This window comes from Eublepharis macularius, chromosome 11 (genome assembly GCF_028583425.1).
Source record: "Eublepharis macularius isolate TG4126 chromosome 11, MPM_Emac_v1.0, whole genome shotgun sequence".
NCBI lineage: Eukaryota > Metazoa > Chordata > Lepidosauria > Squamata > Eublepharidae > Eublepharis > Eublepharis macularius.
Window position 1 is genome coordinate 31,957,070 of NC_072800.1, and position 14,037 is coordinate 31,971,106.

General features: G+C 39.2%; 1 protein-coding gene across 1 annotated transcript in view; it reads left to right on the forward strand.

The window, feature by feature from the left end:
• MYRIP (myosin VIIA and Rab interacting protein) overlaps nt 1-12,244 on the forward strand; it is a 216,041-nt gene extending 203,797 nt beyond the window's left edge. Inside the window, exons 12-17 of the mRNA XM_054991980.1 lie at nt 2,131-2,325; nt 5,158-5,319; nt 5,946-6,050; nt 6,321-6,381; nt 7,534-7,652; nt 8,681-12,244. Of these exons, the coding sequence (XP_054847955.1) occupies nt 2,131-2,325; nt 5,158-5,319; nt 5,946-6,050; nt 6,321-6,381; nt 7,534-7,652; nt 8,681-8,713 (675 nt within the window). The 3' untranslated portion in view covers nt 8,714-12,244. The remainder of the gene's footprint in view (nt 1-2,130; nt 2,326-5,157; nt 5,320-5,945; nt 6,051-6,320; nt 6,382-7,533; nt 7,653-8,680) is intronic.
• Nucleotides 12,245-14,037: the final 1,793 nt, after the last annotated feature.

The window sequence follows — 14,037 nt, forward strand, 5'->3', positions numbered from 1 at the left end:
ATGCTCTCTTTTCTTGGCTTTTAATTAAGGCACTGCAAATGGGCTGGTACAGGGGTCGGGGCTCCAGAATAACATTAATTTCCTCTCTTACTATTGATCTCTTTCAAACTAATTAGCACTTGCAAAAAGTACATGCAAAACACGGGAAATTGTGAGTGGTGCAGCAGTCCTGTATGTTTCAAGTACTTTATTATTCAAGCACTCCTCGTTTGTAAAGAAAGGAGTCATCTGACCGGTTTAATTATCACTATACTCTACTTAGCTAAGAGGATGACAGTCAGGATGCCCCCAGCTTGCCTCTTCAGCTTTTGTTCAGCTTCTCTTTAATCCAAATGCATCTGCATTTTCATCATAGTTCAATTGTATAACCCATGGGAAGATCAATGCGCGAAGGCACTCACTGAACATTTATTTGGTAAATATCTCAAGCCTTTTAACTCGAGATGCCAGAGATTGAATCTTGGATTCAGAGCATGTGCTGTACCACTGTGCCCAATCTTAAAACATTTATCTATTCAGTAGTTTTATTCATTTCTACCCAATTTTTCTACTATTTTACACCACTAAGACAAATTGCAATCATATTTAAAATAATAATAAAAACAACAACAAAACCAATAGAAATAGAGAAGCAAAATATTCTTAAATGTTGCAAGGAAAGAATCTAAAACTGCAGATAGTCACAAACTGCCAGAGGGACAAATAAAAACATCAGATGGTCAGAAGAGTAGGCACCAGGCATATTTGTGTAGGGAAGACATTCTATACTTTAGGCGCCACAACCAAAAAGGCCCTGTAGGCACCTTGTCAGTAATGATATTTTTCATTATGGAACCTCCTTCCCAGAGAAACATACTACCTTGTTTTTTTTTAATTTTTAGGCACATGTTGAAGAACTTTTTGTTCTATCAGGCCTGACGGAGGGCCAACAATTTGGGAACTAATGAGCTTGAATTTTGGAATATAGACTTTAAAAATATCTATTTTCCGTTAGTGTCATTGACATTTACCCCTACTTGATATGTTGTTTGATTGTGTATTTCAATCTGTTATTGTTTTTATAATTTTGCTTTGTAATATGCTGTTAGTTGCTCTGAGGGTTTGACGGAACCATGTTGATGGAATTTAAACTTTTAAAATGAACAAAAAAGTGAAATAAAATGTTCCAAATTATTATAATGAAGAAACCCACTAACTTATGGGAGATAAAGCAGTTCATAATAAACATACAAAGCAAATAATGTACGTCTTTATCATTACCATCTGTTGGTATACTCTATTTGAAATATGTTTTTAGCGAAAAGTATATAATAAAATATATTTTCCTCGCTGTTGTGAGAGTCAGTGTTTGTCATAAGCAACTATGCAACCCCCAACTACACAACTTATAGTGCAATCCTACGCAGAAATACTCCAGTCTAAGTACCTCTGCATAGAATTGCACTGTTAGTTTATATAAACCTCTACTAGTATATTGAAGAGCCATACTGTATGATAATTATGTAGAGTTTAACTGAGTTTCTACATGTAGAACAATGAGGTGGTATTGCTGTAATTTGTTTGCGTTCCCTTTTATTTGACCTAAGCCCCATGCAGTAAATGCTGCCGACCTACAATGAGGTGGTAGAAAGTTGAGCAGATAGAATGAACCGCATCATATCAGACCAAAGTGGAGATCATATTTTTAGTCCTCCACTACGAGAGCATAGAAAATCATTCCAAAGGATCCTGAAGTGGTACAATCCATTCAATCATCTTATTCAGTTTAGTTCAGTTTATTAGACTTATATGCTGCCCTCCCCACACACAGGCTCAGGGTGGCTCACAACAAACATTGAAATACAAAATTTAAAATACACATTTAAACAGAGAAAGCCAATCAGTCAATAAATAAAAAAGCATCAGCACTATTTATATAATTCCAGTTTCCTTGTTCCACCTGAAATATTGTTCAGCCTGAAATATTAGGAAATTCAACTAGACCTTTGCTTAGGTAGGCAAAGTGCACTTCAGGGCATGGCTGCGAGTTCCATGCCAAAGGCAGATACAGAGAGGTGTGTGTCTCAGTAAAGTAATTACAAAGTGTTTGCATCTCCTTTCTAACATGAACCTTTTTACCCTTTGAAACAGAAATACTCTGCTGTGTCTCTCTGCAACATATCTACAGAGGTCCTGAAAGTCATCAACGCCACAGAGGAACTCATAGCAGAATCAGCAGGGTCTTGCGATATTCCAGCAGATGCTTGTGACAGAGGGAAAGGTGAATTTCCGTTAGGTACAGACCCTATCAGACTTGACGAGCAACTCACAACACTGGAAGAAAATGTAAGAATGGCAGGATGTGTGCATACCGATGTATATGGGTAGGATTTTGGGATCACTCTTATGTGAAAAGAGCATTTGATTTTGAATGGCCTAGAAAGTGTTACAATATATATATATATATATATATATATATATAACAGAAACTTTAAAACTCCAAAGTTAACACACAGTGACACCCTAGCTGTATGTACTGTGGTGTCAATGAATACTGAGAGAGGAACAAGAGCAACATACCTGTACATTTTCATAGGTCTTCTTCATTAATATTCCAAAACCCAAATTGAAGCTCTTCGGGGTGGGGTGTATGTGGAATGTAAGATTATGGTTGGCTTCCAACAATCCAACCATAATTTTACAAAATCTAAAACACTATCATTTGAGATAAAATTAGTCATTTTGAGGATGATCTTATGATCACAAACACTGATTTTCCAGAATGGTTACAAAAATGTAAACTCCATTGAAAATCATTGATCCAAAGACTCTACTATGTGAGTGGAAAGCAGATATGCTTTTTACAAGGGGAGTTTGCAGGTAGCTACTAAAAGGCCATTCTGGAGAATACCTTAATGATCTGGAGCCATTTTGGGGATCGCAGGAGACTACAGCTGGGGGAAACTAGTCTCTCACACACCAGCATAATCAGAAGCACCTTCTAATTGATCAGTGAAATCATTAAATCCAGGCCTGGTATTCCAGCATTGGCATCCAGATTGTAAACATGTGTACCTATTATTTATCTCCATCTCTAACGTATTTCTTGTAGTGTCCAATTAAGGCATGTTTTTAGATGTTGCATTGTTATGTATCATTCTTCCTTGTGTGTGTGTGCATGCGTGTGCACAAAATGCCATTAGGTCACAACCAATTTATGGTGACACACACACACACCCCAATCGGGTATTATAGAGAAGAAACATTCAGACGTGGTTTGCCACTGCCTGCCTCTGCATAGTGCCAGGACTTGCTTAGTGGTCTCCCATTCAAGTACTAACCAGGGCCAACCCGACAGCTTCTGAGTAGAGATGGACACAAACAGAAAAAAATGAACATGATGTTCGTTGTTCGTTGCCATCCACAAACAGGGACTCACGAACAACCATGAACATGGCCCTGTTCACGAACATGTTCGTGGTTGGCTGTTCATGGAGGCCAGCAGGCTCTCCTCCAGCCATCATCCAACTTTGGTCAAGATCCCTACTGCACCACTTCCAGAAACCTGACCTGAGCAGGCACCAGGAAAGGTACCAATAATAAATAATAGCTTGGCCCCAGAGCCTGGCAGCAGCCCTGGAACCTGAGGGTGGGTAGATCCCTACCGCACCACTCCCAGAAACCCTACCTGAGCAGGCAGCAGGAAAGGTACCAATAATAAATAATAGCTTGGCCCCAGAGCCTAGCAGCAGCCCTGGTACCTGAAGGGGTAGATCCATATCCCACCACACACAAAGAAAATTCAAGCTCCAATGCACTCTCCCTGTCTCTCTATCAAAATGCCAACAGTAGCTGTCACTCCCTCTCCACTGTCTGCAAAGACTAGCCAGAGCTGGGAGGCCCCCCCTCCCTCCTGGTCTTTGCTCCCTTGTAACAAATTTGGAGCACACTTGAAAGGAAGACCTGCCTATCAAGCTAAATTGGGCTTAGATTGGGGTTTCCAGGGCAACAGCAGTTCAGACAGAGTTCAGACAATCCCTGCCTACGTTGCCAAGGGAATTGATTGCAGGTGCCAGATTGTCTGGCTTGACGAACAGCAACGAACGGCTTGTTCTCAAACAGCAGATTGGGCTGTTCATGGCTTTTTTGTTTTGTTCATATTGCTGTTTGTGCCCATCTCTACTTCTGAGATCTGACAAGATTGAGCTAGAATGGCCTATCCAGGTCATGACTCCCCTCATCTAGTTCAATACAAAAGTAAGCTCTTCCTCTTACGGCTCTGTTCTGCCCAGGCTGCCCCTAAGCTGTAAATATAGTAGTTTCTTTTAGAAACAACTTGTTTTTCTTTTTTCCCTCCATGATCAATAATGGTTCACTTCAAGGCAATTTGCTCTCCCCTTTCCCAGATGCAGTTTTGCAGACTTTATCTCAAACTTTTTTTTAACAGCCATTTTTGCTGAATAATTCCTTGAATTCAAGTTTAGTAGCTTTCAGTTATGGCAGCCGTGGTGTATAATCAATATGACAAAATAAAATATGACAAAATAAAATCTATCCTTCTGTTTTGTCTCATTTCAAAAAATTTCTGGAATCCCATCTCTTTCCTCTCTCTTTTTCTATATTGATCCTCCCTTTCCATTTCTGGAAATAATAATAGTAAAAAATAACAAAATAGTAAAAAAATATCAAAATGCAGAGCTCAGATAATGCATGTTTCAGTAATAACCTGTGGTCCAAACACCTGAAAGTACACCACAGATGAAAACTAGCCTCACTAGATGCTACAATGCAGCTCAGTGGCAGAACAGAAAGTCTCAGATCCCTGGAATTTCTAAGTAAACTATCCCAGGGAACAAGTGCAGGAGAAGATCTTTCTTATGGAGGAAGGCAGATATCTAGTACAAGATGATTCCGGTGGAAAGGAGCGTAGTGCATGGACCTGGAATATGCCATTTTGTTTTAATGGAAGAGCTCATGGTTTGTATGCAGAAGTTACAAATCTCCGTATCTGTATTTCCAGCTAAAAGTATTGCACGTAGTCTGTGCTAGAAAAATCATTTATCTGCCAGAGACCCTGGAGAGCGACTGCCAGTCAGAACAGACAGTACTGAACTAGATGGATAGTCTGATTCAGTTTGAAGAAGCTTCATGTGTTTATAGCTTCAGGTGTGTTTATAGGTGTACCTAACAGCTGGTGGCGTGTATGGATTGGAGAGTCAGCTAAACGAGCTTGAGGATGCAGCACGCAGAATTAACAGCATTACTGCAGAATCTGAGCTGGCTGATCTGGAGGACCAAGTGGCAACAGCAGCTGCACAAGTTCATCATGCAGAGCTTCAGGTAAGATGAAGTACCTACTTAGCTACCTTGCAAAGTCAATATGCTGTTCTTGCCTTTTGCTTGAATGCCATGTTCTGCATGAACTGTTCACCTTATGAGCATGTTATAAATATATAATTTATTTAAAAAGTACACATTGCCAAGAGGCATAGATATGTTGGAATCTGAATGTACTGTTTTTTAAAATGAAACCCACATTACAATAATTTACACAATGCATAAAATAAATATTCTCTCTTTGTCACCTGTTTGTTTATTTATTTCATTTATGCCCAGCCTTTCCTCCCAGAGGGGGCCCAAAGCAGCTTACATTGTACTTCTCTCTTCCATTTTATGTTCACAACAACCCTGTGAGGTAGGTTAGGCTGAGTGTGTGTGACATGTAAGGTCACCCAGCATGCTTCCATATCACAACATAAAAAGGTTTCCTATGCTGCTGTATAGACATTAATTACATAGGTATTTTTCTTTCATTTAATAGGTATTAAAAAGTTTCAGATATAATGCATGATATTTTTTACACATTTTTGATTAATAAAGGTATGGGTTTGGTTATAGATAAGCAGCTCCATTAAATGTAGCTTCCGAACTTACCTCTGTCCTATGAATATATGGTTTACTTTAAGATTTCAGATATTGAGAGCAGAATTTCAGCACTTACAGTTGCAGGCCTGAATGTTGCTCCGTGCGTTCACCTAATGAGAAAACGTGACCAAAAGCAGGCAAACCAGGTGAGAAAGAAGCACACTCAGCCATCCCAGTCGGGCGATCCTGTGGACAGCCGGTACTGCAGGGTCAAATCCTGCACATCTGAAAGTGACTCCATATTCCTTATCATGATCCATCTCTTCCCCTCTGAGCGGGACAGGTGTGGAAATGCCCCCCATCCAGGGTCATGGGATGTGCTTGACCCGTTGCATGCAAATGGAATTGGGTTGCAGCCAGTATAAAAGTTCTGTATTAATATTTACTAATACATTGTGGGGTTTTCCCTTCAACAGATGCACACAATAGACACATCCAGACAGCAGAGACGAAAGCTTCCTGCTCCACCAGTGAAAGGTGATTAAGAAAAATAAAAAATCCAAAAAGTTCATTTTTGTTCTATTGATATTCTCAAATGCCAATGATAAGATGGCCAAATCAGAAAGATTTTGAATTAATAAAACCCAGTAGAAACCATTTTACTGTAAAAAGTATTTGATTATTCTGAAAGAAGAAAAGAGTTCGCAAGCCCCCCACCCCCATTTTTCTCAAAATTCACTTTTTCATATCTACATACATGTGCATGCCATCAAGTCACAGCCAATTTATGATGGCAACCCAGCAAGGGCTCAAGGCAGGTGAGAAGGAGCGGAGGTTTGCCTTCCACTGCAGAGACTTCCTTAGTGGTCCCTTGCCCAAGTACCGACCCTGCTTAGCTTCTGAGATGTGATGAGATTGGGTTATATATTGCCGCTTTCCCTCCCTTTTCTAATATTTAAACAGGGATTATTTAAAAGAAACCTGTCAGATTTTTTTCTTTCCAGTTTTTTCTCAATCTTAACATCCTTCGAGCTACCTGAAACTGATTTATTAACTTTTGCCTTTGTGTACTACACAGATGGCAATTTATTCTGAAATATTATAAAGCAGCCCAGTTGTACATTGGCTTGAATCCAGCAGTAATTTCCACTAATGGGTTTTCTGTTTGCAGAGTATGACTTCCTCATCTCCTTCTTCCCACTGCATCTCAAAATGTTCCATTAAGTGTTACTTTTGGGAGAGTCAGATGGGGGGTAAGTTTGGCGGTCTGTGATTGGAAGAGAGAAATTTTTGAAAACAGCCACCTTCTTCCATCAGTATAAATACTGCATTGGGTCCAAGTCTTTAGGTTGTAACTGGCATATCATAACTTACCCTCACGTAGCTAAACAGCATCCTCACCTTGGTTTATCAGCCACAAATCTCATCTGACTTAAAACTGACCCTCCCCAAACCAAAATTTAATGTTGCAGAGAAAAGGATGAGCAAGTACATAATCTCCCCTTAGTTGTGCTTTCAAAAATAGAGTATCCTTGTGTCAGAAATGAGATCCCTTCAGACAATGGCCTGCATCAGCCATTGAACTTTAACTCAGTCTCTGTCCATTTTAGAAGCTACATATTTTGTTTCTTCCATCATTCCGTTTGATTTAAGTTGTCATGGTGAATGCTGCTGCCTAATCTTTTGCAGGTGAAAACATGGATGCCTCTCCAGTTACTCCCGATAGAACATTTAACAAGAATTTCATGCTTCAAGGATCTCTGACACAAAGAACTAAAGAGAGAAAAAGCACTGCCAAGGATTTGATGGTAAGAGCCGAGTAGAGGTTTACTGTTCCATATCTTAAACGGAAAGAAGTTTAAACTATCTGGCGACAATAAGGAAGAGGCAAGTCAGGTGAAACAAATAAAAGTTAGAAATTTCAATTTTAAAAAATTAATATGCTGCTTCTCCAAAGACTTGATCCATGATGTAAATTTTGAATTCCAAATCCTAGATGTCTGTGAAATGTGATAAATCTAGCAGTAGTTTCAGACTTTATATACTGCCCTTCAGGACAACTTAATGCCCACTTCGAGCTGTTTACAAAGTATGTTGTTATTATCCTCATGATGACAATTACCCTGTGAGGTGGGTGGGGCTAAGAGAGCTCCTAGAAGCTGCGACTGACTCAAAGTCACCCAGCTGGCTTCAAGTGGAGGAGTGGGGAATCAAACCTAGCTCTCCAGATTAGAATCCTGCGCTCTTAACCACTACACCAAACTGGCTTTAATTGCATGTATGTCAGAGTTCAGATCAGTGAGGAAACTTGCATTATTTATGTATGGAACATGGGTAAGATTTTTTTAATATTTAGAATCTGCACTTCCATTTTTTAAAAAATACTAGAAACCCTCATAGAGTTTGGACATTTCTCAGATCTTAAATCTGGATTATTTTTTTCCCAACTCTAGAAAGGTTAGCCTAAATAGTGAACATGGCCCTTTTCACACTACATATCTGCTTCCAGAACATCGCAAAACGCAGCGCAAAAAACACGGAAGATAGCATCTTCTCGCAAGAGTTTTGTGCGATGTCGCGCAAAACTCACACGACGTCACGCAAAACTCTCGCGAGAAGACACTATCTTCCGCGGTTTTTGCGCTGCGTTTCGCGATGTTCTGGAAGCAGGTATGTAGTGTGAAAAGGGCCCATGTCTTGTTATCATGGATGTATTGTGATGCATTTAATGACTAGATTCTCTAGCTCATAAGATTAATAGCATTTAATAAATTATACAGCCTTAATGTTATTTCCTTTTTTAATTTGTTATTTCTTCATTTCTTTTCTATTTTAGGAACCATCTATAGGGTCTGCTGTAATGTACTAGAATTACAAAATTCTACTGCCAATAACACACTGCCTAAGGCTGCACACTACAGTGCCTTTATATAACAGCCATTGTATACATCCAATAAAAATGGACCCTCAAGAACCCACAATGCCTCAGTAATAGGGCTTTGTTTGGATACCTCACTGAGAAAGCTGTTCAAGTCTTCAGCATTGTGGTCTTCTGTTGGAAACTCTGCCTTAAAGTTCTCATGAGACTCCAGGAAGGATGTTGAGTTTCAAGGCTCCATGTTTTAAGATGCACTTTTTTCCACATTGTCAATTGTACTGAAATATCTTGTCATTAAAATACATTGAGGTGGATCCTAACTACCAGCTGCAGGTCTTTGCTACATTTCCTTCCCCCACAGTAATTCTTTTAGACCTCCAAAAAGTAGACTTCCAGGATGATACAACCCATGTGCATTGGTGGGGTTGAAGTGGGAAGGAGGCAAATCTCCATCTCTGTTCCCTTCTGTCTTTTCCCTTTCCCAATGTAGCCCTTCCACCACCCACATAGCAGTTAATCCATGCGGGTCCCACAACCACAGAAATCAATATTCTGGGGATCATAAAGAACTGTAGGATCAGAGAGAAATACAACAAAGATCTACTTTTCTTCTGTTGGCAATAGTTAGGATCCAGTCCAGAATGTTTTTGTATTCTTCATTCATTTATTAACTGTCAGTCAGTATGTCTGAAGCTCAAGGAAGAACTCAGATCCTTTAGTGTGGTGATCCATGTTTACAGGAATCTTACTGTTCACAGTCATAGTAATATATGCCTTGCTGAGCAATTTTGTTCCAGGAGTAACAGTTTAATCTTGAAGCAAATTGTGGGGAGGGGTGATAAGGAAGGAGAATAATTAAATGACCCTAGCCTTGTTGGATGAGCAATTTTCCTTATTTGATTTGCACTTGCATTCCATTCTGGCATACTCAGATATATCATTTTAGGACTTTCCTATGATACCTTAGTAGAGGGATATATCTGCTGGTTAAATAGACATTCAGATGGGACAATATGAAACCCTTTCTATTTCCAGAAAAAAAAATAGAAGTGTTCATTACTGAAATCAGTCAAAATCTTCCGTACCTGAAACTGGCCTGGGACTCCATAGTAGAAGCCTAATTAAACTGGCAATGCTCCCACCAAAAATGACTGCTGACGGAAGGATTTTCATCAGCAGAGGGTGATTTTCTCACCTCTGTCCTCCTGCTGATCTCGGGAGATAGGGGGCCTCCAGGAACAACATGAGAGGGGAATCAGGCGTCTGAAGTCAGAGGGAGGGAATCTGAAAATCCTCCCCCCATTCCTTGGAAATTTTAGGTGGATCCATCCCATAATGTTTTTTTAAAAAAAAATTCTACCCACTTAACTGTAACTTATGCTTAAGTTATAAAGGGGATCTAATAATATATAGATATCACTGTTTAATTGAATGTCTTTTTAGAAATGCATATTTGCAGCCTTACGGTCAGATCTAGATAATATTTTTTACTGGCAGAATAACGTTAATTTCTCTGCTCACAGCAAAATGTGTGGAAGGGACTTTAAGGCTCTTACTCCTCTCCAAATGATTGTGATTTCAAAAACCCAGTATTCAGTTTCAGTGCTTTCAGTCCCTGCAGTCTAGACCAGGGGTCCATGCCCATTTGCCTCCTGACACCTTTCTAGGCATCCACCAAGTAAGTGAGCAGGACTTGATGGGGCTTTTGCCCAGCAGGACACCAGTTGGCCATTGGAGATCTGATCAGCTATGCAGGTTTTTAAAATCTTTGCTACCACAGCACAAGTTTTTTAAACAGTAAGTTCATTTAAAAAGACATCCTGTTAAACTGAGCTTCTGCATGAAATGTCAAAGTGTTACTATTACACGTAACCTCACTCCCTGATTATTTGTGGTTGGTTTCACTTCCCATAGCAGTCCCTATTCGGTTGTGCCCACCACCCTGTGTCAGAATTCCAGCACTATTCACAGACCCATAAAGGTTGGGGGCCCCTGGTCTAGGTTACTGAAGTCCTTCAGTATGTTTTGGTCACAATCTGATCCATATAACTAGGAAAACCCAGCACTAAATCAAAATCACTTGCATGAACGTAAATGCAGGTAGCAAAACTGATCAATGTAGGAATGTGTCTAAAGAAATTAGTTTCATGGTAGCAAACCATAATAGTGAGGGCTTAGTTCTTAGAGCTATGAGAGGAAAGTGGGCTGCAAGGGAATTTAAATTTAAGCTAAAGTCAAATTAAGGAATGACCCCCTTTGTGAATTTGTATGCTTTGAGGCCTATTTTACATGGGGCTATTAAAATGCAAGCTGAGTAAAAGCAGAGTGATGCCCTTCTATGCCCATTGACTTCAGTGGAGTTAGTTTAGGACTCCTCTGTCAGACTGTAAATTATGCTGCAGTCAAGATTATACCCTTGGGCTGTGTTTTAACTAATTTTTACACCCATCACATTAGAACTAGTCCCACTTCACCCACAAGTATGCTTTATAAGGCTAGAAGAGCTCACACCTTCTCCACTCTTTAATGGTAAGATTGAAAGGATAGTTTAAGCAAGTTAGTGATTTTGACTATGTACCTGCAGTGTTAGTTTCATTAATTTATATTGGGTTTGTATATTTTCCGTATCTACATTTTCCATGAACGTTTTTTTTTTTTACTTCAGCCAAAATAATGCCTTCCCTTACATGCATGAAATTCTCATTGTCTCTTAGTGGGCTTAGCTAGAATTTTGCCTGCATTGTATAAAAAATCATATAATACACCATCCTAGTAAAAGCTTCTTAACAAAAGTAGGAGTCTAATACAATTGTAATTACTCAGTTTCCATTCTCATGTCTCTTTCTGTACTTGTCCAAGATGCATTCCCAGATTCTTGTTCCTGCAGGTTTGCGTGTTAATGAAATGTCAGTAATGATGGCTGGTCTACATATTTGTCCAATGATACTATTAGCTAATACTGTGTATGTAATATTGAATCAAGACATGACTAATTTTAATAGATAACTCTTTGACTTTTGTTCTGTTGGTGTGATATAAAACAAAACTGAGTTTGGAATAGAATGTTTTCCATAAGAGGCATGAAAAACAACTACAGTTGTGTTCAAATGTTAAACTATTCAGTCTTCTTTGACTAAAATGTGTACTGTGTAGGCATTGCAAAAAAAAATTCTCACCTGCTATAAAGCATTTCAATTTTTACAGAGATTTACTTGTGCCAAATGTGCAGATTTAATTTACTGTTTTAAAGAAAACCATAAAAGTGTATATGTTATAGCACACAAAGAATTATTTTGTCATCAAGTGATTTCAATCCTTAGTGTTAATATTTATATTTAGATTATTTTTTTTATAAATGAGAAATATTTTAATGGTTAAAACAAATGAAGACAATATAATGAATCTGTCTGATTTGGTTTGAGTGGAACTTAACGCTTGCCTTGTTGTTGTGATCTGCATTCTTGCCAGGAATTATTGTCAAGAGAAATGATATAAAACAAATGATTTCTGGAAATCAGTTGGTTTTGGGGGACCCTGATTCATACATAAAATATGTGCCAAGAATTTGGAATGTTTGCATTTGTTACTTCTGCTGAAGAGAGCGATGGGACATAAGGACAGCTTGCTGTTAAAATAAGTATGCCAGGGGTCTCCAACCTTTTTGAACTTGTGGGCACGTTTGGAATTCTGAGCCATGGGTGTAACCACAAAATAGCTACCGTGGGAATCAGAGCCAACTACAAATGTCAGGGAGTGAAGTTATACATAATGTTGATAACTCTCCAACTTTTCACACAGAAGCTCTGTTTAACAAAATTCTTTTAAAAATTAACATACTGTTTTAAAATGTTTTCTTGCATACACACAATATAAGCATGCATATTGAGCTAGCTAAGAAACCCTCATCCGGCAGTATCTGTTTTCATTTTGCAGGTATCTAACACACTTATGCCAAAGGAAAACTAAAAAATGCTTCTCCTGGCTTCTTCTCCACTTTAGATTAGCACTTCTCTCATGAGCCCAGATGTTTATAGCCTGTGTTGTTTCTTATAACAATTGAACAGGCATAAGTGGAACAGGCAATTGAACAGGCATAAGTGGAACAATTGAACAGGCATAAGTGGAACAGTCGGTATCCCAAGAGAACTAAGCCATGGCCCAACATGGTTAACTGGAAGACCCTTTTACAGTGTGCTTTCCAAGCATATCATCCTGTTCATTTGACAGGCCCACTACTGATAGGATATGTGACTTTGCCCCCAAGGCATTTGATGCTTGTGGTGGAAAGTCAAAATGGCTCTCCTACCTCCCACAAATGTACATGTAGCACAATCCACCAGGCAGGTTTCTTCTGCAAGCCTCATTGAAAATGAATGTTGGTTGCGTTCTTGCACACTTCTCATTTATTTCAGCAATTTTGTCATGGGAAAATGTCCTGGTGAATTTTGCTTCATCTTTTGCTCTGTAGCCTTTCACCCAGACTCCATTGGCTGAGGGTTCATCTCTCTTTTTGATGTATTATTGATAACCAGTTTAAAAGCAGTCAAAGGTTAACGTTTCACATCCATTTATTACCGGTGATTACATAATATTTAAATCAATATTATTTTCATCCATAACAACATACAAATAATGCAGCTATTTAGACATCATGTAGCCAGTACAATTTTATACATTTACTTCAAATTCACTTATCTTTTGGTTGAGCTGTCATCATAGTAAACAGTTGTTTCAAAAATTGTCACTCTTACCTGTGCATACACATGGACGCTTCCCTGGGTAAAAATGTTCCCATATCTAGTACTATCTGACAATATTCTCATCATGGCATATGCCGACTGGCCTAGATCTGAATGAACATCCCTTAATAAAGGCCTGATGTGGTTATCTGTGACACCATTCATCACCTGTTTGAGATAGTGGAGGATGAATAGTACTGAATCCATGCTCCACTTTCCCCATCCTGAAGAGTTAATGGGGGGCGACCAGTTGTTCAACAGGTATGTGCCTGTAAATCCTGGATTGAAGCCATAAAAGCCTAAGTAGAGCAGCTGATTCAGACCAGAGGTCCATCTAGTTCAGTGTCCTGTTTCACACAGCGTTGTCCCCTGGAGGGCCAACAACCTGGGCACAGAAGCCAACGCATTCCCTTGATGCTGCCTCCTAGCACTGGTATTTAGAGGTTTGCTGCCTCTGCCTGCATATCTGAGGCTAAACAACCTCCTTACAAAGCCAGAGTCACCACCACTGTTTCAAATGAACCAGCACTCTAGGTTTTAATTTGGTTGCCTGCTGTACATATTTTGTTGCAAAGA